The sequence below is a fragment of the Panthera pardus genome, unplaced genomic scaffold, assembly GCF_024362965.1.
Source record: "Panthera pardus isolate Hobbes unplaced genomic scaffold, ASM2436296v1 HiC_scaffold_22, whole genome shotgun sequence".
NCBI lineage: Eukaryota > Metazoa > Chordata > Mammalia > Carnivora > Felidae > Panthera > Panthera pardus.
In genome coordinates this window covers 81,841,573-81,868,465 of record NW_026526788.1, presented here as the reverse complement: position 1 = coordinate 81,868,465, position 26,893 = coordinate 81,841,573, and the positions used below count along the sequence as shown (strand labels likewise).

General features: G+C 46.5%; 1 protein-coding gene across 3 annotated transcripts in view; it reads right to left on the bottom strand.

Moving 5' to 3' along the window:
• The window catches only part of DOCK1 (dedicator of cytokinesis 1), a 522,147-nt gene that overhangs the window by 126,265 nt on the left and 368,989 nt on the right, over nt 1–26,893 (bottom strand). Inside the window, exon 30 of one of the 3 annotated variants that reach the window (XM_053910043.1) lies at nt 5,119–5,347. The exons of the other annotated variants lie outside the window; for them this stretch is intronic. Within the exon in view, the coding sequence (XP_053766018.1) occupies nt 5,134–5,347 (214 nt within the window). The 3' untranslated portion in view covers nt 5,119–5,133. Of the gene's footprint in view, nt 1–5,118; nt 5,348–26,893 lie in introns of those variants that run through there. 3 annotated transcript variants of the gene reach the window in all.

Sequence of the window (26,893 nt, the reverse complement as noted above, 5' to 3'; positions counted from 1 at the left end):
TGAGCGTCATTCTAGCTGGAAGGGGTAGGAGGGAAAGTGTTGATGAAAGGTGGCCTTGGGGGCCTGACACGTGAACTGTTAGGATGAACGCAGTACTAGGTTCCACTGACCTTTTCTCAGTGCTTCCCACTCACAAGGGGAGTTCCCTCTCGCTGGAGGGCGTCTGCTTCCTTCCCCAAAACACCTGGCTAGCTCCTTCCAACTGTTTCCCTTCCCAGCCTTCTCAGACCCGCTAGTTCCCCAAAACACGCTCCTACAGACCCATGTGCCTCTCGGGCAGAGTGCTTGGGCTGCGTCAGTCAGTGGATGCTCTCTCCTTTGGTAGTCTGAGCAATGTCCCGCGTCTCCCCTGGGACTCTCAGCTTCCTGCCTGTAGGCTCCACCTCTGCTTTTGTTCACGTTCATCCCCAGCAGCTAGCGCTCCGCGCGGTCCATTAGTAGGCATGCAGGAAACACTTGAGCAGAGCAAGAATGAACAAACGTTGCCATGAAAACGATCCCCAAGCTCGTTTATGTAAAATCTGAATATCGTTGAATTTAGCGAGTCAGTTTCCAGTTGTGTCCTTATATACATTTCTACTTGAAGGTGGGAGAAGAGCAAGGTTACGAATCGCTGAGCGGGGTCCTTGCCCCAGATACTGAGGCACGTTAGAGATCCTGTCTGCCTTCGGTGTAACGGCTCGAAGGCTGCTGCGCTCCTCATGGTCTGACAGCCAAGGCAGAGCCTGCGGGTGCTAGAACGGCAGCCAACTCTGCTGGTGGTGACTACTGAGTGCGTCTCCACACGGTGGCCGCTGTTGTTCAAACGCCTTGAGGTGTCCACGTAAGAACTCAGGCGTCCTCCAGTAACACGCGGAGCAGGAAAGGCACCCCCAGCCACGTGTGAGTGGCACGCAGAATATGCAGGCATGTTCGAGAGTTGGAAAGGCTTCGTGCAAGATTTTCAAAGCGTGCCAGATTCATCACTCCAACTATCCAAACCCCACGAGATGGCTCTGAGACAGGTTATCGTGTTAAACGGCCAACCCGGAAGGCGCAGCACAAGGTGGTTTGAGTGAATTACCTTCTTGACATCACCGATGAGTGAACTTGATCTAGAATCCAGAGCTCCTACCCTGGACAACATGCATTCTCCAGAACACACTGTCACTTCCTTAATTATTAGTTACATCAGGGGATCGGTACCCTGCGTACAGATCAAGACGCCTGGATCCGGGTTGGATGTTTGGCAATTACCTCTATGAACATGGCAAGGCAACTGAAGAGAGAAAAAGCTGTATGATTTCAACAGATCAAAGGGTTCCATATTATAGGAAATTTTAGAAATTGTAGGGAAAAACACACACACACACATCGTTTCCATGCTTTTTTTGTAAGAAGGTTGTAGTGGACCAAGCCTTTCTCTCTGGGGCCAAACTCAGATGCACAGAGAGTGCAGTAAAAGAGCAGGGTTGTTTTTAACTTGGGATTCTTGAATAAGAACACAGTGTGTGTCACTGTACCCATACCCACAGGCTCATACAAAAATACACATTTAATGAGGTCACAGAGTTAAGACTGAAATGGCTGAAATACATAGTGTGGGCCCAGAAAAACTGTCAGCAAAGTCTCAAAATAGCTTTACTAAGGTCTGTCAAATGTTGGGAAATCATCCAGGAAAAGGATACAAGAATGTACATAGAAGCATCAGCTCGTTTTAGCTAATGACAGCAGGGAACAGGATTTAAGAGAACACACTTCATTATTTAAGGGGAATTTCTACGTTCCATGCCGACATGGTTTTCATGGCTAGCCAGGGGTGGTCAGGGGTCTTTGTTCTTGGTTTCCAAGTCCGTCTGCAAGTGCACCAGGCAGGTGCATTCGGGGTAGGGCTGCAGGGAGGGGGGACGCGAGGGGAGAGTGGCTCCCCATCTCTGTTTCAGTTTCTCTGGAGGATGATGCTGTTTCCTAGGCCCAGCTTCAGTTATCTTGGTACCACTGCCCTTTGGAGCAAAATGCTATCTTTCTTGGCCCAAATCACCAACAGTCCAAAAACAAACAAACAAACAAAAAAAAAAAACAAAAGCCCAAGTATCACAAAAATAACAACCCAAACACAGTACTTTCAAATAGGAAAGAGCAAGAAGAAAGGAAGCAAAGCCTTTTGCGTTTTTAATGCTCTATTCCAAATGAATCAAAAACAAAGCCAAACAGAACACAGGTGGCTTTTTCTACCTGTCTTCAACACGATTTTGATTTCTAAAAACAAGAATTCAATACCTGCCTCCTACCTTCTAACCAGTATCATGGAGTTTCACCATTGCATCCATAGAGTCTATCATTGGCCTTTCCCCCAGATTCTAAGCAAGAGAGGACACACAAATGCCTGTCCGCGCCTGGCACAGAAGGCCACGTGGCACACTGAAACTCAATCATGGGACTCCAGCGGCAGCCCTCATAACGGATGAAGATAACAGGGCGCCCTATCAATCTGCTGGGGCCACCGTGACCAAGTCCTATCACGGGAAGGGCTTACACAGCACATTCTTGTCTCACGGTTCTGGAGGCTGGAAATCACGATCGGGGGGCAGCCAGGTTGGTTTCTCCTGAGGCCTCTCTCTTTGGCGTGTGGATGGATGGCCGCCTTTTCCCTGTGTCCTCGTGTGATCTTCCCTCTGTGAACACCTGTACCCTAATCCACTCCTCTCCAAAGGACATCCATCATATTGGGTTAGGGTTCACTCTAATGATCTCATTTTAACTGTAATTATCACTGTAAAGGCCTTAGGTCCAAATACAGTCCCATTCGGAAGGTATCGGGGATTAGGATTTCAACAAATGAATTTGGGAGGAAGGTGCTTAATTCAGCCCATAGCAGGTTCATTTCCGTGGGCTCTTTCACATCTACTTTTAGCAGGCTAGAGAACAGGGTTGCCATGATGGATGAATCTACATGTACGTTTAGAGTTATTTTTCCCTTGCCAACATTCCCTGCCACCACCACCCCAGTCCTCACATGGATGAGGGGACAGCACTCCCCTGTGCCAAGTGGATAACCATACCAGCATAAGGGAAAAAGAGCTGGCCCAGAAAAACTGTTAAGCCCAGGACCCACTGGTTGGGGACGGAGGGCCTGCTTCTCTGCTTCACATACTATGTAATCACTGTATCATGACCACGATTGTCTACACTGCTTACCTGGGTCTATCTGCCCATCTGAGTAGCAACTGTCGTAAAAGCAGAATCCAAATATTTCATCTCTGAATCCCCAATGCGCAAAGTAGAGACAGCACATGCCTTCTAAACACAACAAGCCCGTAGAGTGTGTGTGTGTGTTCATAAATGCCAGTGCCGAGCCCCTCTGCCAGTCCTAGGAGGGGTGAGCCCGCCCAGGGCTCCCACATACAGGAACTTCCACGTGAGACAGACAAGGTTCCTGCCCTCATAGCCATTTCCAAGAGGAATATAGGGAGACCGAAAGCCAGCCTCCCTCGAGGTCCTCCTGTGGCCCAGGTGGCCCCTCTCAATTTGAGAGTAATGGGATTTTGTCACATCGTGATTCCTAGTTTTCAACAGAAACCTAACGGAGACAGAAAACATGTGGCTTTGCCTACATATACACATGTACTCAAAATTACTTACAGGGGCAGCAGCTTTGGGGCCAGAGAGCATTCAGAATAACTCACAACTGAACGAAACTCATGTATAATGTAAGTTGCTAAAAATGTTTTGGACTTTCCCCAACACCAGTGTGATGTTCATCTCAGAAGTCAGCAGGCAAAGCTTGTCCACAGCTCGTCCAGAACCCCCCGCGAGGAACCATCATTCATTTCTAAGTGGCTGTCGGCTTGGGCCTTTTGTCATTCTTGTTTCCTTCCTTTGGCTCATCGTGAGAAAAATGGTCTATCAAGGCAAACACACACCCATACCCACAATGTCACCACCTCGAAACATTCTCAGTCCCAAGGAGAGCATTTCTGTGGTCTGCCTTTTCTTGTTTTCAGGATGCACTGAAAACGGTCATCAGTACAATGACCCAGGCCCCTGAAGGAATTTCAGATCGTCAGCAGGCTCATCATCCCAAGTGCAAAAACAAGTGTGTACAAGATGCTTTTAAGTCAAGAGAAATATTTCCAATTTCGATATCTGTGGGCATGAAATGTTATTTTCTTTAGAGGGTGCAAAGCTCCAAACACTACCACATAAAATCTATTCTGCACAACACCTCTTCACAAAACAAATCAATTGTGTACATCACAAGGAGCTGCTCTACAAACATCTCTCTCTCTCTCTCTCTCTCTCTCTCTCTCTCTCTCACACACACACACACACACACACACACACACACACACACACACACACAGAGAGAGACCCAGATGGAATGCAGATATGCATGGATGGCTTGGACACGCACAAGGTAGAAGGGAAGAACGGACGGAAGCCCGAGACAAGGGAGGGGTGCTTGATTGTGGGCCGGTGAGAAGTTCCTGTGCCAGAGATAAGGAAGTGGGGTGAAGCCGAATGCGAACATGTACCAACTCAGAACCACGCAGACGGGAGCCCATGGGGGTCGAGGGTCCAGGAAATGCCAGGCTGGGTCTTTAGTTCCAGATTAGGTCCCCCTGCCCATAGGTGAATGGGTCTCAAGAACGGCACTGGCAGGCATCTCCAAAGGGAAGCTAGAGAAGATTAGGGGCAAGAGGGCTGGAGGAAGGTAGGGGGAGGGAGGCCAAAAAGGGAGTGGTCAAGACTGGACAGGATGGAGGGTGGGTGTGGATCGAGACCTGAAAGAGCAGGATTAGGTCCCAGGCAAACCCCTGACAACATCAGGCAACGAGAAATGACCTCCTTTGCTTGAGGAGGCAGTATTTCCTTTGACAAAGGCTCTGATGACATAGGGGGATTTCGGAGACGTCGTTGGTCATTTTCCTGACCTAAAAAAAAATTTTTTTAATGTTTATTTATTTTTTTGAGGAGAAGACAGAGAGCGTGTGAGCAGGGGAGGGGCAGAGAGAGGAGACAAGGAATCCGAAGCAGGCTCCAGACTCCGAGCTATCAGCACAGAGCCCAACGCGGGGCTTGAACCCACCAACCATGAGATCATGGCCTGAGCCAAAGTCGGATGCTTCACCCACTGAGCCACCCAGGCGCCCCTCATTTTCTTGGCTTTAAACAACTCAAACTTGAGCAGTCAACAGATGACTGTCCTTTTAGGCCCTTCGAAGTCTCCTTAGGTTCACGTCCTAGTGGACTCCTGGGGCCAGCACCGCCAGCAGGCTGCACGAGGACAAAAATGAGAGACTTGTGGTCAGCTCCATTCCTGCTTCTGTGACCTGGGACAAGTACCTTAGCGCCCCAGAGACTCTGTCTGTAAAATGAGTACAGACTGAGGAGTTGTGCGAGGAGTATAATGGGAAGCCAATAAATAAGAAACAAAGTAAAGCAGACCTCACGCCCATTAGGATGTCTACTATAAAAAAAAGGAAGAAAAAAACAAGTGTTGGTGAGCACTTGTAGAGAGACTGGAACCTCTGTGCACCATTGCTGGGGCTGTAAAATGTGATAAGTGATATAAAAAGCATAATGGCTGTTCCTTGAAAAGTAAAAATAGAATGACCGAGATCCAACAGTCCCACTTTAGAGGGAAATCCCCCCCCGCAAAATTAAAAACAGGGTCACACACAGTATTTGCACACTCCTGTTCACACAGCTAAAGAATGGAAACCACCCAACTGTCCATCAGTGGATGAACAGACAAAGAAAACGTGGTCCATCCGCACAACAGAGCATCATTCCGTCTTAAAAAGGAAGGAAATACCTACACCTGCTACAATATGCCTGAACCTTAGGATGTTGCACTCAGTGAAATGAACTGATCACAAAAGGACACATACAGTATGATTCCACTTCTAGGAGATATCTAAGGTAGTCAAATTCACAGAAAAAAAAAGTAGCATAGTGGATACCGGGGGCTGGGGGGAGAAGAAAATGGGAAGCTAGTGTTTAATGGGGGAAAAGTTTCGATTTTATGAGATAAAAAATGTTTGGGAACAACAATATGAATATTGGTAATGCTAGTGAACTGCACACGTAAAAATGTTTAAGATGGTTCATTTTAAGTTTTAGGTACCGTGTCAGAATTAGAAGTAAATTTTTTTTTTTTAATGAAAAACACACACACACACACACAGTCGACGTCCTTATGACACAGGAAGGGCTCAGCACACTGCTTTGTTATTCTCAGCACACGGATTTTGGTACGCGACCAAGATGCCCATTACTGCTGATCTCCACTGGCTACTTTTCTAGGTGAGTGAACGGCAGGCTAATTGGCCTCCTTTTTGCATTGTAAACTTGGTAAAGCCTTATCTGCTGTGGGTGCCAGAAGCACTGGGCAAGATGAAATAAGATTGGTTGATCATCACGGGTTGTAAAACTGCAAAACCATCCCAAATATCCAGAGAAAACCCGAGACCACCTCTTGCAGAGTGAGAAGGCCCAGGACACCTGAGAAAAGGCCTAAGGATGACTCAGGCCCGAAGGGAAGTTGGGAAGGAGACAATAATTTAAATCATTTCAGGAAGTCCCCGAACCCTCTTTCCCTTCACCGAGGATAATACAACAAGGGAACGGACCTCACTGAAAAGACACAGAAAGTCCCTCCTCCAGGGAGGAATGGCAAACACTCAGGACAGTATGCTAACCGGGGAGGGGTCAGCTCCCTCTTCATCACAGGTGGACACGGGAGGTGCTGGGTAAAGGACGACTTATAGCTGGTTTGCCATCAGCACGGAGGGACCAGGGGTGCGCTCCTCTAAGGGTGGACCCTAGAAGAGCTGTCGTGGACGCCCCTGGAAACTTGCCGGAAATGCAGAGTCCCAGGCTCCTTCCCAGGTCCTGTGGATTTGAATCTGCATTTGGATCAGCTCTTTGGGAGATCTGCGTGCACAACAGAGTCTGGGAAGCACGGGGTCCCCCTGACCGATTCTTACCCCGTTCCACCATATTCACATATTTGTGACTCAAAGAAATAAAACCCCCTGAAGGAGCTTTGGATCCGAGGTTGGCTCGAACTTAAGAACAACACAGGCCTGCCCGAATCACACTCATTTCAGATTAATTTTCTGCCACTGGCTCTGGCCGTACCTTTATTTCTCTTCTTCCGATTGCCATCTAATAAGACATAACAGGAGATAAATCAGCCTCCTAGTTTGGGGCATTAAGAGATTGTGGTGATGTGTTCTAGCAGCCCACTGGAGTTTATTTTCTTCTATTTCATGACAACTGAGGCATTAAATAGTCTTAAATCATCACGCTGTCCCTTGCCTGCTCTGTGACCACTCCCGCGGCTTTGGAAATCCAATATGAGAAATCATTCTTTATAGCAACCTCCATAGCTGCGAGCCAAGCAATTTAGAGAACGCTTTTATGAGAACAGTTTCTACATACTCTGCTTCTGTTACAAATTACTCCCTCGCTTTGACAACTCTTACAAAATATGCAGTTTAAGTAATACAAATGGGTTATCAAATTTCCATGATATCAACGGTCAGAAAAGTTGTTCCCCATCAAACAAACCCAGAAAGAGGAGGTAACGAAGCTCAACTATTTACTTGCCATCCAGCCATCCCACCTGATTTAGAGCTCAGCTACTGAAGGAAAGCCCATCCCCACTTCGGGCCTTTCCCAGGGCAATTGCTCAATGCTGGATGGGCTGCCTCATCCCTTCTTTGTATTAGGCAGGTGGGTTGGGGTGGGGGAGGGTAGGATACAACAGGCTCCCGTTCCTAGCAAACACAAGTCCTAATCCTCAATGTTAATTACCACCAGGACTGTGATAAGAACATGGTACTCCTTTGATCTAGAACAAGAGATGCGAAAGGAAATTTTTTTAACATCGAGAGCCATCTCATTGATTAAAAAGCGTTAACGTCGAGCATGAAAGAAAGTCCTCCACGAGGTTGGGGGTTCCAACAAGCCTTGGACATGCTCAGAGAAACACAGAAGCACGGGTGCAGCTGTGTCATTGCTAAGACGACGCAGATAATCCCACACTGAGATCCTGCAGAGAGTGGGCTCAGCAAAAGTCCCAGGTCACCTCCCGCAAGACTGAAGAACCAGGCGGCAGGATCCCACGGCACAGAGAGAGCTGGCCAGTGGCCTGGCACTCAAGCACGTGCCAGTCAGGTCCTAAAATACTCGTGAGGATTAACAAAAGTAAATGTAAGCCCAAGGAGCTGCCAGACCAGGGCAGAAAGTCAAGTGGTTTTCTGAATTTGCACAAACCACAAAGTCAACAGGACTGGATCAAGAAACACAATCTGAAACTCATCTTGTGGTACAGCTAGAAACACGGTAACCTCATCTAGCAAGTAGACTTGAAATCTGTGGCCACTTCCCCACAGGTTTTCTCCTGGGTCAAAAGGCAAAAGACATAAACGGAACCAGCCCAGCAGGTTGGTGTCCCATTACTGTACAGGGGCCATTACTGAGTCAACTAGAGGGCTGCCTGCCCGCCCCCCAGCCCGGCACCACACAGCCTTACCTGGGCTGTGACAACTCCGGGGAGACGGGCAGCAGCAGCAGAAGGAGACCTCCCCAGGGGAGCAGCTCCCAGCAAAGATAAGGAGGCTGAGAGGTCTGGATGGCAGGATGTCCCAGGGATGGTGGCATTTGTATGGTCATGTGCTTGCTAAGAGGGAGGGTGGAGAAAGCTTGCATCTACATGGAGGTCTGGGAGACCTGAAGTGGGCCAGGAATTCTGCTGTGGAAGGGATCTAAACAGTACCGGGCTCAAGCAGGGCCTTACTCAGGAGAAGACAGGTCCCCAGAGAGCAGGACCCCTCCACCAGGGGCCTCAGAGGTGTCTGGCTTCTGCTTCTGTCCCAGGCCAGGCTGGGACAACCCACTAGGATCTGGGAAGGGCATATCCGTCTCCCAACTGGGCACTGTTTGCCGTGACACAGTGCGTCAAACGCCAGAACATCTTTTGGAGATTTAGGGTCCAATTTTAGAGACCAGATTAAGATGTAAATCATCTTGGGGCATCTGGGTGGCTCAGTCGATTAACCGTTCAACGTTGGCTCAGGTCATGATCTCACGGTTCGTGGGTTTGAGCCCCATGTCGGGCTCTGTGCTGACAGCTCGGAGCCTGGAGCTCGCTTTGGATTCTGTGTCTCCCTGTCTCTCTGTCCCTCCCTACTTGTGCTCGATCTCTCTCAAAAATAAATAAAACATTAAAAAAAAAAATCTAAATCATCTCCAAGGAGAGGAGGGTGGGAGGGGAGAGTGGACGGTCCCGCAGAGAAAGTGCAGATCCTGAAAAGGTACAGGGGTGAACCGTGACAGTGTGGTGTTTTGTGTTACAGTGTCATTCCTGCCAAGGACCTCGCTGCCCACATGTGTGCATAAGAGGAAGGAGTTTCATCTGCCTTTCAGGAAATGATGGAACTGTCAACACAGAGCATTAAATGTTCAAACAAGGCGATGTAGGGCCAGGCGCACCATTAATCTGATGAGCAGGGCGCCAGTGGGCTCTCCCACCCTCTTTACTGGCTTTCAGAGCAACAGATTGAACTTATCAAATTAACATTACAAAAACCAAATGAAAAGATTTTCTTATAAATGGGTCCTACTTTTAATCCTAAAACAGTTCCGAAGTATTGTCAGGGTACTGTATCTTTTCAATGATGGCTAATTTTACTGTTACACTTTGCATATAATACATGTAAATATTTTTCTTAATTCTTATCCAGAGAGAGATTATAGCAAATTTCCTTTTAAGAAATCAAGACGTTCCGATTCTCAAATTTCAATTTTAATGCCTCCCATTGCTTTCCTTTCGGTTTAATTTCATAATAGCTAAAAATCTAGCACAAAGAGATAAATTTGAAAGCCCCCTGAACAGTTATCCATGCTTCCCTATCATACAGTCGGTGTGAACAAAACACATTTCTCTGACAAATTCCTAAGGCCATAAAATGTCAAAGTCAGAGAAAGTAGGCCCAATGCTGAACTTAGGAAAAACTTCTACGTGAAGAATTCTCACTCTCATCAATACAAACATGTTTTCAAATGCCCCGAAGAGCCCCTACGATACCAAACATTTTGCTTCTCCATACAGCTATAAAGTAGGGTTTTTTATTATTATTATTTATTGTGAAGGAGAGTTGACATACAATGTTATATTAGTTTCCCGTGTACAACATAGTGATTCGACACTTCTATCCATTACTCAGGGCCCCCCACGGTGAGTGTGGTCACCATCTGTCAGCAGACAACGTTACTACAATGTCATTGACTGTACTCTCTCTGCTGTGCTTTTTCTCTCCGTGACTTACTTATTTTATGAACGGAAGTGTGTACCTCTTAATCCCCCTTCATCTGTTTCGCCCATCCCCGAATCACCTCCCTTTCAGCAACCACCAGTTTGTTCTCTGGATTTTAGAGTCTATTCGTTTGTTTGCTGGGTTTTTGTTTAATTGTTTCCGAACCAGGTTTCGGGCGAACGCGCACATTCACTGCTCCTGCACGTGTGGGCCAGAGACACTGAAACAGCACAACGCATCGAGAGACCACTGAGCTGACTAACTGAACACAGAGACATGTCTCCCAAGTAGGTACAGCATCTCTGACAAGCACCTTTGAGGTTTTCAAGCTCATATACCAACTCAAACCAGCTATATACCAAAAATTTCCTTGAGCTAAACACACACACACACACACACACACACACACACATACAACTTCCAATTACTTTGATTTAAATACAGAGATGCCACAAAACAGGGTTTATGCCACCTGGTCAACCTCGTCTTGTAAAGGCCAAGGGCCTGGTCTATGACATGAACACAGGTCTAGAAGAGCCACCTCTGGATCAACTACGAGACACAAATCAGGAAACTTCTACCTTAGTATGGAGACACCACGGCAAACCCACATCTGAATTCTAGTCTTAAACGCAGTCCCTCTGGATTCTCTTCTGATTGCAAACAGACTGGCAGTCTCGTGTAAGATTTTGTTCCTGTGGGTCAACTGTTGAAGCTTACACACATTCGCTGCTACTCCCCGTTTGTCCCCAGGAACTCCGTGTCTTGGCACCCAAGGGGCACATCTCACTTTCTGTACCATGTTACCAGACAGCCACCGTCTCTCCTAAACTGTAGGTCCAGAAGGTGGGACCTGGGCATGTATATCATGGGTGTTCCTCTCAAAACCTTGCGCTGGGCAACGTGTGCATTTGGGTTGGGAACTCAAGTACAGCAGAAATCCTCTAAAATTCTTTTTAGGGAAATAAATTCCCACGTTCATGGGCATCTCCATAAAATATGCTGACCAGTCAGTCTCCAGGGCTGACTGGCTTCTCTCTAGACATCTGGGCTCTTTTCCTACACGCAGGCATCAGAGAGCACAGTCGTCCCAAGGTCAGCTGGGTAATTAAATACAAAATAAAACAATGCATTTGAGTGCCAAAAAGGAAGAACCATTTCTGGAAAAGGAAATCCCATCTTTTAGAAAGATGATAAAGGTAAAGAGCTTTAAAAATTCGGCAAAATTAGGAAGGCGGAGACGAGAGGAAAAAGAGAAAATCTCGTAACTCCACGTCACAGGAAGCTTACGTGAAAGTTAATCAGTGGAACCACATTCACAAATAGGCACTGGCCCTACACGGCCCTACATTAAAAATCAGCAGAAAAAAAAAAAAAGGAAAAGTGAAAAATGTTAAGGTGTGCGATAATCATAAAAATCCTTCCACTTTTTCAATTAGTCACCTCCCTTCTGGCTTCACCTCACTGCCAGAGACCCCACCTAGTCTGGAAGGCTTTAAAATTTAAGTGAATGCCACAAGTGGGCATTAAGAGACTTCAGGAAAAGGCACGACCAACAAAGTTTTCTCTTTGGTATAAATACAAAATTACACTAGAAAGTTGCTCAACATGAAAGAGGAAATTTATTTTCTGAAGCACCACTGAGATGGCCTCAGGTGACCGGGTGCTGAGGAACAAGCTGCTGGCGTCACCCCTCATGGAACAGCGCGTTTCTGGATTCATCTGCGAACGCTTGAAGAGGCTCCCTCCGCCTACTTTCCAGTCTCAACTCCTGACCCGCTGGTGCCCTTGAGCCCATCTGGAACTCGGCATCCAGAGAGGCAAGGAGGCTCCTGTGTTCCTCACTGCTTTGCAGACGCGGTTCCTTCACCCCCACGCCCTTCCCATTCCCAAATACTGCCGGCCCTAGCAAGTTGTTAGAAATCTTGCAAGAACAACCCCCAAACCAGCTTCTTGGTGGAACTCTGGCAGCATCGGGCTGGCCCGGCGTGAATGCTTCCGGCCAAGGAACACACACCACACTTTTCAGTGTCCTGTGATTGTCTGCCACTCTCTCTCTCATCCTCCACTAAAAATTGTTTAAAGCCCCAGTGCCTGACCCAGAAAACATCAGTAGCTGTTGAGTAATAAGACTTTAAATCAAATGCCAAGACTCTCTCGGTGACCGAACTGTAGGCAGGCTCCACTGAGCCCTCTAATCGACGAGGCCTTGACTTTTGCCCCCATCCTTATTGGACCTTCATAGCCTGGAATCCTGCAGAGTCAGTGTAGAGAGACTCTCCCAATACCAGGGATCAGAGATCAATGTCTGATCCTCCTCTGCACCTCAGAGGTACGAGCCCCGGCCTGCCTTCGGCAGGAATCGTGTCACGCTGGCGTACGAGAATCTCCGACGCTTAGTAATTTTCGGTCCACCAACTCCCGCCCCCGCTCCTTGGCCACACATCCCCGGTTGTTCCTGTCCTAGTCTCACTTGAGCCTGATCTCGCTCCTCTGCTGCGACAGTCCTGACGCCTATCCCAACAGTCCCGAATGAAGTCATCCTTGCTGTCTTAACAAGCGTCAGGATAAATTTTTTTAACGACGTACAGTGTTTCTGATTTTCATCCCAGACTTAAACACAGGACTTAATCATGCCACATCTTCGCGAAAAATAATAATAATATCACACTGGTGAGTCAAAGAACTAGAAACTTAAAGAACAATGCAGCTTTTCTAGTGCCCTCAAACCTGCCTCTTCATTGCACACGAAGCTGGTCCCATGTGTGCAGTATGATATTAAATCTCGCATCCTCAAATTAACTTTAACTATGGAAAACAGGCACAGCTTTCATTCGGAGGCAGGCCGAGCTAACAGAGAACTACAGAACAGCCCCCAAGTTCCCTCCGAGAGGAGTTCTGGTCCCAAAGGAACTGCCTCCCTTCAGCTCAGTGCCCACCTGCCTCTTCAGTGATGCCTGAGCACATCAGTCTCAAGCACCTCCCTCACCCACCTGCCTTCCCTCCTCCCTTACAGGTGGGGGCAGAGAGGGCATGCACCCTGGGGCTACAGGTGCATGGGGGGCTCAGGTTGGCCACGCAGAGAGGTCAAGGCTCACTTGACAGGCTCTAGGGCAGACACAGAAAAGGAAACACAGGCTGTGGACAAGAGCTGGGCTGGAAGGGGTCCTGGACAAGCATCTGAGGCTCGTGCTGTATGCAAAAGGGACCCTGGATTCTGAGGCCTGCCACTGAAGACCCACAGGGCCACCAGAAGGAAACAGGCCCAGGAGACCATCACCAAATAGAAACACAGAGGGAGGTGGCGGTGGGCTCCCGGTGTGTGTATTCGTGTTCAAGGATCCTTAAGCAGCTGGCTCAATGCAAACCCCTGCTCATAACACATTCAGTTTGTTCATTTTGTTTTGTTTTGTTTTGTTTTGTTTTTACCAATACTGAAACCTGGAAGCACACAGCCATAGGTGACCTCAACGCCTTAAGAAATGACCATTTCACACCGATGAAAATTATTATTCTACACCATGAAGGTGATGCTGTTTTGCAAACAGCTGTCTTTCTCCTACCCCTGCAAAAAAAAAAAAGTTGTTAGTACAGTACTCATTAAAGTTAGTTTTACAAACTCATATTTGTTAAATCAACCAAACATTTGGGTCATTTTGCTAGAATCAATACACATGGCTAGAAGCGCAAACAAAGAAAGCAAAATTTACTTTTCAAAGCTCTTGTTGAATCACGCCAGTGTGTAAAACAGCCTAGGAGAAGCTCAATCATTAACCCTCAGATCTAGAACGAAACCTGCACTCAGGCCCTGCATGCAAGCAGTGGGGAAACCGAGGCCCAGGATGTGCTTGGAAATGGACTTCAGCCTCTCGACATAAATGGAAAAAAGCTTCAAACCCAACCCCCTTTCTTGATCTTGGCTTCTTTTACAGAGATTCGACGGCACAGATTTGTGTTATCTCTCTGAAGATAGAAACATCCCTCTTCCCAGGGGAGGTATGATTCTGGTATCTATCCAACAGTTCGAGGCTGAGAATGAGGCTGGGAGATTCGGAAAAACTGGTATCCGCTCGAGAGATGGCAATGAGTGGGTGTGCCCAGCCCTTAGCCAGCCTGGCTCCCTCGGGGGCCAAAAGCACGGTCAGTGCCTTCAAAATGGCCAGGAGGAAGGGACGGAACAAGTTTCAGCATAAGCACAAAGTAAAGAAAGTCAGATGGTGTCCAGGGCAGACAGGCAGGCCAGCCTGGAGAAGGAGAAATGGAAAAAGCCTGGAGCAGCCATCCCTGTGACCAGTGAGCAGGCCAAAAGCCCCCCAAAGTTAACAATCACAAAGAACTCAAAGCAGACAGACAAGGAATCCCAGGGCCTGTAAAGGAAAAGGGAAAACACACTGGAATATAATCCCTGTCACCAGCGAGACTGGTAAAGTTCACGACATAAAGGCAGGGGGCACCCCTTCTCTGTCTTGTGGTCTAACGACCTTCTCAATGGATGGTCCCTGATGGTCTACACATTTCCCAAGGTTCCGGCTGCCTTCTCTGGGGTCCACCATTCTAGAACGCTCTGACCTTTACTACTTAGGCTGAGTGGCTTATTTCCCATTTTGCTTTCTCCAGGTAGCTCGGAGACGAGTCAGAATTACCAGGAAAGCACAGGCTGATGGGGACAGACGGGGACAGAAGTTCAGAGAGGAGCAGGTGGTGGGAGAGAGGCCTTCTGGGTTCCTCTTTCCGTGTCACCTCACACTGGGGCCTCTGTCTCGCAAAGGCTCAGGTGGGGCGAGTTCTGAGAGGCAGTCCACCAGAGTCTGCCAGCAGGGGAGGGGGGCCCCAGCTCCTTCCTGAGGCTGCCACCGGCCTGTGGGGTGTTCCAGGAAGGAAAGCTGTGCCTGCTGAGCCCATGGAGGCTGCTGACCACCTTCCCTTCCACGGTTCTTGGGGCTTTGTGCCTGGATCACCGCCTCTCAGAACACGACTAACATGGGGGAAACAGAGTCAGCTCCCGAGGGCCAGGATGCTCCAAGAAAGGATACAGAATCTGGAATAAAGAACGCCACACAGACACCTGCTTTTTAAAAACTCTGTCTCCAGAAAAGCAGGAGAAAAAGGGCCAGGAGGCAAGGTTTGGGGTGAGTATGGGGTGTGAGACCTCAGGTGAACTGACCAAGTCCTGTCTATATGACTATAGCACGTAGACCTTCCAGAATGTCCAGAACGGGTTGGGGAGGCCACACCAGGACTCAACCAGACCTGCTGACAGATGATGCTCCAGCATCCCAGGACTGCCGTAGCAAATACCCACAAATTGGTGGCCAAGGACAATAGAAATTTTGTCCTTCACAAGGGCAAAACTCAAGGTGCCAGTGGGGCCATGCTCTCTGTGCAGCCTGTGTGGGAGACTCTGTTCCATGGTTTTCCCTTAGTCTCTCCAGTATAGCTGGTGGATGAATCCCTTGTGGATACATCACTCCAACCTCTGTCCTCGTTGTCACGGAGCCTTCTCCCTGTGTGTCCCAGTCTCTATCTGAGCCTGCTTTCTCTTCTTATAAAGACACCAGTCATTGGATTAGGCCCCACCCTAATTCAGTATGACCTCATCCTGGCGTGATTACATCTATTTCCAAATAAAGTCATAGTCACCGGTACCAGGAGTTAGGAACTCCACGTATATCTTTTGAAGGACACAATTCATCGCAAAACAGATGCCTTGGCTGTATCACACCCTGAACACCTCCAGGTGACCTGAGTTACTTTATGAGCGAGACAATCACCAGGCTGTTTGTCACCTGTGGGTGGATTTTCTCTCATGAGCAGGGCCTTCACGTCCATTCCCCAGTCAAAACGCGGGGAAGTTCTGACGAATGTGCCCAGTGGATTTTCTACGGTGACGTTCTGTCAACTTCAGCCTTGGGCCTTGTGACATAAACCCAGATACGTTTGCTGGGCGTTTCTCTTGAAATCAACCAATAGCAGTGTTTATGCGTCTGCGTAAGGTGTAAAAAGAACCAGCTCCGAGCAGATCGTCGGCTCCCACACTCCCTGGAAGACAGCAATCTCAGCTGCGAGACAATTTATGGCCCAGTTGGGGAAGAGAGAACACTGAGGGGAAATGCTTTCTGGTCGACAATGGTCAAAGCAATTGCTTGGTTCACTCAAGGAGAACTGAAGGATACCCCAGTAAATTTAAAAAGAAAGGAAAACTTCCTATTAACTCAACCATGAGAGGTAATGTAATGAAAAGATTTCATTTCAGTTAATGAATGATTTATTGAAAATGCAAACAAATTCACTCTCTGCTACAATTATCACTAGAATTTCAAAACAGGGGATCACTATCTAATTAGTCACAGATTTGAATTAACCCTAAACAAAGGGATTCATCTGTGAAATATTTGATTGGCTTACCTGTGATTTTTGACACTAATTAGCATATAGATATTATTTGTATGGGTATTAAGTTTCAGGGTCACAGAACACGGTATCACAAAGTATGCGTGAGCAAATGCTGAAATGACAGTGCTCATAACTAGGAACCAATCTGATCTTAATACAGTTTTTAAAGTCACATTGATTCACATTTAATGGATTATTTTCCCTACAGATGGGTTATTACACGTGGTAGGGAATATTATTGCTTTTCCAATACTATGTTTGGTGGGGTGAATTAAGTAGTGTTTGTTTCCTCTCCAGATAATATCAACGACACCTTGAAATGAGCGCTGTCTGGGCCAGGCGGTGGAGAAGAAGGCACCCAGTAGGTAATGGGTGTTGAATCGATACTCTGGCTCCAACACGACACCCGTGGCTGCCACCGCTTGTCTATAAAAATGATTCCCTCATTTCCCTCCTCATTGAGCTGACTGTCATCGCAAAGGGTTTTCAAGCTAATGCCACAAGCGTCTGGTTCGTGCTTTCAATGTTCCAAGACGCTCAAACGCAGAGTTTACTAAAGTTTACTAAAGTTTAGCAGAGTTACTAAAACTTGTAAGTGTAAAATTGGGGAGGGACATCGAATGACTGAGAGGTATGTTGTATTTCTGAGGAACATCATTCCGTTGCCTAATTACAAAAGTGTGATGAGAATAATCCCATCTAATGCTTCCTTCACTGGTGTAAGTTGCAGAGTGCCAGGATGGCTTTCCACGGCTCACTGTCCTCGTTGTCCCCTTCCATGAAGACAGTGCCCACGACCGTGTCCTATGTCCCATTTCCCTCTGCTCATCCCCACAGTGAAGGTTCACCATTCTCATGACCCATCGCCTCTCTACCACCCACCAGGAAAGGAACCCCTCCAGATGCTGCTAGCTTCTGAGCCTTGGACCTGTGCGTCCATGTTCTGCTGGCCAGCACATCCTACTGGAAGCTTCCACACCCCAAACCAAATCTGCCCCGACTTTCTTCCCTTCCAACCGACTTAGCCCTGGTCGGAGCATCCAGCCCCGTCTTCTCCCAACTCCCTTCTCGCCTTCCACAGCTGGCCAGTTGCCTGCCAAAATGAGACTCCCCAGTGCTAAACACCTCCGGCTTCCTCCCACCCCGTGTGTGCCCTCCAGCTGCTGATATCCTCTGAGCTGTCATTCACGGCCATGTCCTCTCCACTGGCCTCTGTGTCTCCACAGCCATCCTCACCTGAGGCCACAGCAAGTGCACCAGACACCCTGCCCCGGTCCTTCTCGTGGGGAAAAATATGAACGACCTCGAGCCACTGAAAGGGACACGGCTCATCTCACATCACAAGGCTGACATGGCCCTCCAGGACACTTTTCCAGACTGGTCTCTCCTTCTCTGTTTCCCCTCCCCCGCCGCCTGAGAGCCAGCCTCCCAGGGCCAGCTCCTCTCCCCTCATCAATCCCGTCCCACAGGGGCATGCCTCCTTCTTTCCTCCCCAGCACCTTCTCTGCTGGCCTCTCTCATCTTGCCCTTAGCACCCCGTCCTGACATTAGCCCTGTGCACAGACCTGGCCCTTCCAAGGGACCTGGGGGTTTTCAGAAGCTCAGCACTAAGGTAGACGAGGGGAGACTATTCTGTACAGCAACTGCTTTGCAGATGCGTTGAATCAGAGCAGAGTGGGAGTATACACAGGACAGAGACAATCTCTCGCACAGAGAACAGCACGTTTTCGATGTGTCTGCCGTGACAGCTTGGTAAAGAGACAAAAGCATGGGGTGCTCAGTTGGTTAAGTGTCCAATTTCGGCTCAGGTCATGACCTTGTGGTTCGTGAGTTTGAGCCCCACGTCAGGCTCTGCGTTGACAGCGTGGAGCCTGCTTGGGAGTCTCTCTCTCCCTCTGTCCCTGTCCCTTCCCCATCCCCACTCCTGCCACTCTCTCTATCAAAATAAATAAAACTTAAAAAAAAAAAAACTATAGAAAAAATAAGAGAGACAAAAAGCAAACTCAACTGCTAATTTGCTTTGCAAATTAGAGCACAGCTAGTCTGGGTCAATCCATTGGGCACTGATATGCAAAGAACAGGCCGTGTGCTGGGGCACTGGAAGGAGCGCGGGGACTTTTCGGGATCGGCAGGTGCAGCTACTCTGCTCCGGGAAGGCCCTAGCTCCAGGCACCGCATCTCTCTCTTCTTCTGCTTTCCCCTGTGAGGAAGTCGTGTTTCAGTGGTTTGCAAAGGCCTATGGGAAAAATAATTGGCGAGTTTCTGTAATGAAATAGGGTGCTTGCCTGGCATATGATCAGTCAGGTAAGAAGTAATCCACTTTTTTGAAGCAGAGTCCAAATTTTTGAGTAAGAAGGGCCCTCAGAAATATACAGCAAGTATAACATCTGCTCATTTCACAGATGAGGAAAGGAAATCCTAGAGAGGCTAAGAAATTTGCCCACCACCATGGGAAATGCCATCAGAAAGCTACAACCTGTCTACCCCAGACAGGACCCTTGGGTTTAACTTAACAGAGCAATTATCAGTCTCCAATGGAGAAGGTGTAAATATTTTCCACAAACCCGATTTAGGTTTGTTATGTTTTCAAGACCTTAGTTTTACCTATAACCGCTTTTAAGAAGAAAAAGAATATATGATAGCCATCTGATTGCACAGTCTTGGGATGAGGCAGAACCCTGAGCCTCTATGAGCACACATCTGTGGGTTGTGCTTGTTGAAGGGGCTCCTTTCCCTATCCCAAATCCACCCCCATCACAGTTCTGTCATCCTGATTCAAGAACAGGCCAATTCACATAAAATACAGCCCTTGGGAGGTGAAAGACCTGGGCTCTGAAAACTGATGAAAGATATTGAAGATGACACAAACAAGTGGAAAGATATTCCATGCTCATGGGCCGGAAGCACAAATATTGTTAAAATGTCCACACCACCCAAAGCAATCTACAGATTTAATGCGATCGCTATCGAAATACCAACAACATTTTTCACAGAACTAGGACCAACAATCCCAAAATTGTCATGGAACCACAGAAGACCCCAGATAGCCAAAACAGCCTTGAAAAAGGAAACCAAAGCTGGAAGTATCATAATTCAGATTTCAAGTTATTTTACAAAGTTGCAGTAATCACTATGGTACTGGCAGAAAAATAGGCACACAGATCAATGGAACAGACCAGAAAGCTCAGGAATAAACCCGCATTTATATGGTCAGTTAATCTTTGGCAAAGGAGGAGAGAACAGCCAATGGGAAAAAGACAGTCTCTTCAACAAATGGCGTTGGGAAACTGGACAGGTACGTGCAAAACACTGAAGCTGGACCACTGACTTACATCACACACAGAGACACATTCAAAACAGATTAAAGACCTACATGTGAGACCCGAACCTATAAAAATCCTAGAAGACAGCACAGACAGTAATTTCTCTGATACAGGCCATAGCAATGTTTTTTTCTAAAGATGTCTACTGACACAAGGGAAACAAAGGCAAAAACAAACCGTTGAGACTTCATCAGAATGAAAAGCCTCTCCACAGAGTAGGAAACAGTCATAAAACCAAAAGACAACCGATGGAATGGAAGAAGATATTTGCAAATGACATATCTGGTAAACGGTTAGTATCCAAAACATATAAAGAATATATACAATTCAACACCCCAGAAACAAATAATGCAATTAAAAGACGGGTAGAAAACATCAACAGGCGCTTCTCTAAAGAAGACATCCATATGGTCAACAGACACATGAAAAGACGCTCAACATCACTCATCCTCTGGGAAATGCAAATCGAAAGTACAATGAAATATCATCTCACACCTGTTAGAATGGCTAAAATCAAAAGACAAGAAACAAGTGTTGGAGAAAACGTGGAGAAAAAGCAACCCTCACGCACCGTTGGTAGGAATGCAAACTGATGTAGCCACTGTGGAAAACAGTACGGAGTTTCTTCAGAAAGTTAAAAATGGAACTGCCCTATGATTCAGTAATCACACTAATGGGTATTTGCCCGAAGAATACAAAAATACTAATTCGACAGCATACATGAACCCTGATGTTTATAGCGGCGTTATCTACAACAGCCAAATTATGGAAGCAGCCCAAGTGTCCACGGATAGATGAATGGATAAAGAAGAAGAGGTATATAAGGACAATGGAATATTACTTGGCCATAAAAAGGAACAGAATCTTGCCATTTGCAATAACACGGATGGGGCTACAGAGTCTAACGGTAAGTAAAATAAGTCAGTCAGGGAAAGACAAATACTCTATGATTTCCCTCATATGTGGAATTTAAGAAACAAAACAATGAGTAAATGAAAAAGAGAGAGAGACAGAGACAGAGAGAGACAAACCAAGAAACTCTTGACTCTAGAGAACAAACTGCTCGTTACTAGAGAAGAGGTGGGTGAGGGGATAGGTGAAGTCGGCGAAGGGGAGTAAGGGTACGCTTATGGTCAAAAGCACCGAGTCAAGTGTGGAGTTGTTGAATCCCTACATTGTATCCCTGACACTGACTTAACACTGTATGTTAACTATACTGCTCTTTTAGGAAAAGTTCCAACTTCTAAATAAAAACTTCCATTGCAAGTCTACCTGAGATAGGCCTTAAAATAAGCGGGCAATGACCCCCACGGGAGCGTGAGTCTGGCGGAGGTGGGGGGGAGGGGTAACAGCATAAATCGATCTGTGAGGAGGGACGGACTGAGAGAGGCGGTCACTCACACCTGTCCGCAGGCTGAGAGAAACGGGAGGGACCTCCCCACACTGCGTATCTGTGGGATCTTCAGGAGCCTCCCTGAAAGCTGAGGGAGCTCACGGTGTCCTTGAATCCTTGAGGTAGACCAGGTGACCAGGAAGGTTCTAAGGGCAAGTCAGAGGTAAGGAGTCTGGTGGAGGAAGTGAGTCAGATGGTAACATCACACCTGGGATTCGCCCGTCACCAATTCTCTTTTTGCCCCAGCACTATCCCACTATTGCCAACGTTACCCTGAAGCCCTGTGACAAACCGGTGGCCCATCTCTCTTGCGAAGACACGTAAAGACACATGGCATGGTTTCACACCCCCCAGTCCCATGAAGCAGCATAGAAGAGGTTTGCAGCGGAGGCGGCCAGGAACCCACCTGCAGCAGCCCGGGTCCTGACCTGCAGAAAAGGCCCCCCGAGGCCCTGAGGTCCTGGAGCCGGAGAGAACTCGCAGCGTCCTTCCTTGGGGTTGGCATAAAGGGTCCCCAGAGCCCAGACTGTCTGGAAATACGCCATGTTGGTGATGTGGGGGCCCCAGCAAACATTTCACGGAGGATTTAAAAAGCAAAAGAGAGAGATGGCGAGACAGACAGACAGACGGATCTGGAGTGGTCACATTGGAAATGCACATAATGAAAACTGTCCAAAATCAGAGTGGTCTGTTAGAGACACTGTCAGAGGCCAACTGTAACCGCTCAGGCAAATCGATGAAACGTATCTGGAGGCGCTTTGGACGCACAGACCTCCCAAGGATCCGCTGTAGTGTGTGTCCTTGTGAGCCCACAGATGCTTGCTCCGGAGTGGTACGGGGGCAGAGCCTGACAGTGGGGGCCAGTGAGCACACTGTGGGGGCTGCAGAAGCCCAAAGAGAGCCCAGCCTCACCTACGTGCTCACACAGGCCCTCCTGTCGCCAACGACCCCTTGTTCAGCAAATTCCTTATGGCCTGCATTTCACTCCACTTGGCTTTGTGACCGGAAATGCTGTCTGTCCCTATGTTCCATCTATTTAGGCTTCTAATAAACAGTATGCACCTCCTGCAACAGGAGAGAAGGGAGGCTGACCTCTGCCTCCCGAACAAGGAGAATTAGCCAAAGCCACGAGCAGGAGGCCAATACCAGGCAGCTGTGGCTCAGCTACGAGCCCCGAATGAGCTTGAGCAAGCCCCACCCCCGCCAGGTCCTCCTTTGTTGACTGATGCGACCGGAGGCACCTCTGACTTACAACAACCCCCCATCTCTGCCGCTTGGTTGACACCAGGGCTGTGAACTAGGCATCTGACCCACCAAGGCATTCAGAGTTCCATCCAGGATTTCTAGAACTGCAACCAGGGTCAGGTATGTTCTCTGAGAACAGGGAGCCGGGAGGCCTGAGCTGAGCGTGGCAAGTGGCCATATTCTCCACCTGCCTCGAGGGTGAAGGGGCCAAGGCAGGAAGGAGTGAAGCTGGCTCGAACTAAGAGGCAGAGGAAAGACAACACTGAAACCCCTAGGACCGATTATCCCCAGATGCCCATCTGAACTACTGCTTTGCAAGTTCCTTGACCGTCCTTTTTTTTTTTTTTTTAACTTTATTTATTTTGAGAGAGAGAGAGCGCAAGCGTGCCTTCGTGCGTGCACACAAGTTGGGGAGGGGCAGGGAAAGAGAGGCAGAGAGGGAATCCCAAGCAGGCTCTGTGCTGTCAGCGCAGAGCCCCACGCGGGGCTCGATCCCACGAACCATGAGATCATGACCTGAGCCAAAATCAAGAGTCAGACGCTTAACCGACTGAGCCACCCAAGGGCCCCTAGAATATGGCTTTTAAAACATGAAATTGAGAAATCTCAATCACTGGATTATTGGAAAATTGCCATCCTATTACTAGTCCAATTAACTTTGGGGATGGTATTAGGTTGGCCAGCTTTCCAAATTGGAATGTGTGTAGTATATCGGGTGGCTCTGTGTTCATTCTAGGCGCCGTTCTCCTGCTGAAATGAATGCATGTTGCAAAGTGTCAGGGCGCATACATGTATTACTGTCTTGTTTCAGAAAGGATTTAAAGCTGCTTACGAAGAACTTACAAGTAAACAAAAATAAATTTTTTAAAAAAGGTGAGGAAAACCCAGAGAAAATAAGGTAGGGGACTCCCTATGGAGCTCACAGTAGGGCAATTTGTTTTTCTTTTCCTTTTTTTTTTTAAGTTTATTTATTTTGGAAAAAAAAAAAAAGAGATTTTGCAAGTGCATGAGAGTCGGGGAGGGGCAGAGAGACAAGGAGAGAGCATCCCAAGCAGGCTCCGCACTGTCAGCACAGAGCCTGATGCAGGGCTTGATCCCACAAGCTGTGAGATCACGACCTGAGCTGAAATCAAGAGTCGGATGCTCAACCGACTGAGCCACCCAGGCGCCCCTCAATAGTCCTTTTAGTAAATCTGTGTTGTATTGAAGCTACTCTGAGCCTGTGTCCTGACCCTTGTAACCAAGATCCAAATAAAAGGATATGTGCCGGTTCCCAATCTCAACCTAAACCAGCAGCAGTCGGGCTCTAGAAGGTTCTAGTCAGGTTCCACAGTTGAAGCAGAAAGGGATGCAAAGTCTCAGTGAGGACATACGTCCCCAAGGCCCAGCAACCTTAAAATCCTGACTCCCGGGTTCTTACAAAACAGATCATGCAATTAGCATATGACTCAGCGATTGTACTCTCTAGGCACAAACCCCTATACACAAATGACCCTAGCAGTTTTCTCCATTATAGCCCCCAGGCCGGACATGATCCAGATGTCCTTTAATAGTTAAAGCTGTGCCATATCCATGCTACAGAAGAGTCCTGAGCCATCAAGGGAAACTCTAACAATACATACAACGCAGATGGATCTCAAGAGAATTAGGCTGAATGAAAAAAAAAAAATACAGTCTCAACGGGTATGTACTGTGTGATCCCACTACATAACACTCCTGAAATAAAAAAAGTTATAGAGGTCAGGAAGAGACTAGTGTTTGCCAAGAGTTACGGATGGACAGGGAAGGGGGGCGATAGGCTATCGAAAGGTAACAGGAGGGATTCTGTGGCGGAAATATTTCCATCGTGGTTGTGGTGTTGGTCACGTGACTCTACACGTGGGATTCAATTGCATAGAACTGAACTCAATATACACACACATACACACATGTAAAACTAGTAAAATCTAAACAATAAAGTCTATGGATTGTACCAATATCATTTCTTGGTTGTGATACATTGTCCTATAGGATGTTACCAATGGAAGAAAGTGGGTGACGGGTACGTGGGTCTCTCTGTAGTATTTCTCAATACTGCACGGAAATCTACAATTATCTTAAAATAACAAGCTAACGAAACATAAAATTCTGTTTTCTACTCTTACTCTCATTTTAAATAGCACAGAAAAGAGGTCTCATCACAATATCTAAATAAACACACTACAAAAACACATGAAATGAGAAGAAAAAGTAAATCCTATCTGAAGTAACTTCAGCCAGATCCTCAAGTAACTCTATACATTTTTCGCATGTGATCTCTGGCATTAATTTAAAAATAACCTAGACATTCAAGAAATCAAGATACAGCCATAGACTAAGACCCCCTTCTCTACAAGAAAGACTGTAGAAACAGACCCACCAAGAGTGTTTAAGTGATTAAGAGAATGATGAGTAATTTTATTTTTGGTTAGCAAAAATAACCAAAAGGAAATTCCATAACAGAAGTTTAGAATATAATTCATAGGCTTGCCGGCATAATACATGACAGATAAAAGAAATATGGAACTAGAAGATATTTCAGAAAAAGAAATCGAAAGCACAGACCAAAAAAAAAAAAAAAAAAATGGATAGAAGGCATAAACTAAAAAGAGGGCATAATAGATACATGTAATTTGATGAAAAACTCTAAAAAATATGTAACTGAGTTTCAGAAAAAGGAGAGAAAGAGAATGAGAGAGAAGAAATACAAACAAATCAGACATTTTCCTATAGAGAAAAGGATGGGCAGAAGTGAAAGTAACCTACACATGTTTGAAACACATAATTATAAAAGAAAACAAAAGGGCGATTAATAAGGGCGCCTGGTTGGCTCAGTCAGTTAAGCATCTGAGTTTGGCTCAGGTCATGATCTCCCAGCTCATGAGTTTGAGCCCCACATCTGGCTCTGTGCTGACAGCTCACAGCCCTGGAGCCTGTTTCGAATTCTGTGTCTCCTTCTCTCTCTGCCCCTCCCCCTCTCACCCTCTGTCTCTCTCTCAAAAATAAACATTAGAAAAAAAATTTAGGGGTGCCTGGATGACTCAGTTGGTTAAGCATCCGAATTCAGCTCAGGTCATGATCTCATGGTTGATGGGTTCAGGCCCCGCGTCGGGCTCTGTGCTGACAGCTCGGAGCCTGGAGCCTGCTTCAGATTCTGTGTCTCCCTCGCTCTCTGCCCCTCCCCTGCTCGCACTCTGTCTCTGTCTCTCTCAAAAATAAAAACATTAAAAAAATTTTTTTAAAGGCAAATTAACAAAAATCAAGAATAAAATGAAATTATCCTAAATATCAAATAGATGAAGTTAGCCACACTTCAGCTACCCCTTCAAGTGTGTGCAAAACAAAATAATTTGACTATTTCTTGTGGGATACATTGTAAAGAAAACATAAAGTACTTTGTAGTCACATTGTTAGTAATAATATTCGTATTGCTATTCTGAAAATATTTCACATATATGTGTACATGTGATAAATAAATGTTATATGTTATACATTCTATATTGTGTACTATGTATTATAAATTAGTATATATTATTCACATACACATATATACATATATAATCACACATCTACAGATACGGACAAAGGAAAAAGTAATTATGTTAGTGTAATTAGCAACCAAGATTTTCAGGGGAAGAAAAAGAACTTTACAAATGAAAACTCAAGGGTGTTGTATGGAAACCAATTTGACAGTAAATTTCATATATTAAAAAAAAAATTTTTTAATAAAACTTAAAAAAATAAAAAAAAATAAATAAAAACTCAAAAAAGATAAGTTAAAACTTCAAAATCCTAAATTGGAATTGTAAATAACTGTATGAGTTCGGTGGTTGCGTTTTCTATTGAAAATGTATTTTCCAGTCCTACCTACTAAAAGGCTTGGCAAGAATGACAAACTCAGTTGCAAATGAGCACCCTGATTGCCCAGCTTATGATCTCTAAATACCAATTCCCACTAAAAGCACCTACAGTTCATTGGTCAATTCCAGGTATGGGGCAGGACATGTAGATCCAATCAGCCAGGGACTTTTTGTCATATCAGAAAGCCAAGCCACGATCTAGGAGGACTCGGGTATTTAATACAAGAAACTTAGCCACGGTTTATGATGTTACAGTTGAATGATGGCTGTAACAGGGAGTTACCACACTATTCTACTTTTGCATACATCCAAAAGTTTCCATAATAAAGAGTTTAAAACAAATAGATTAATTAA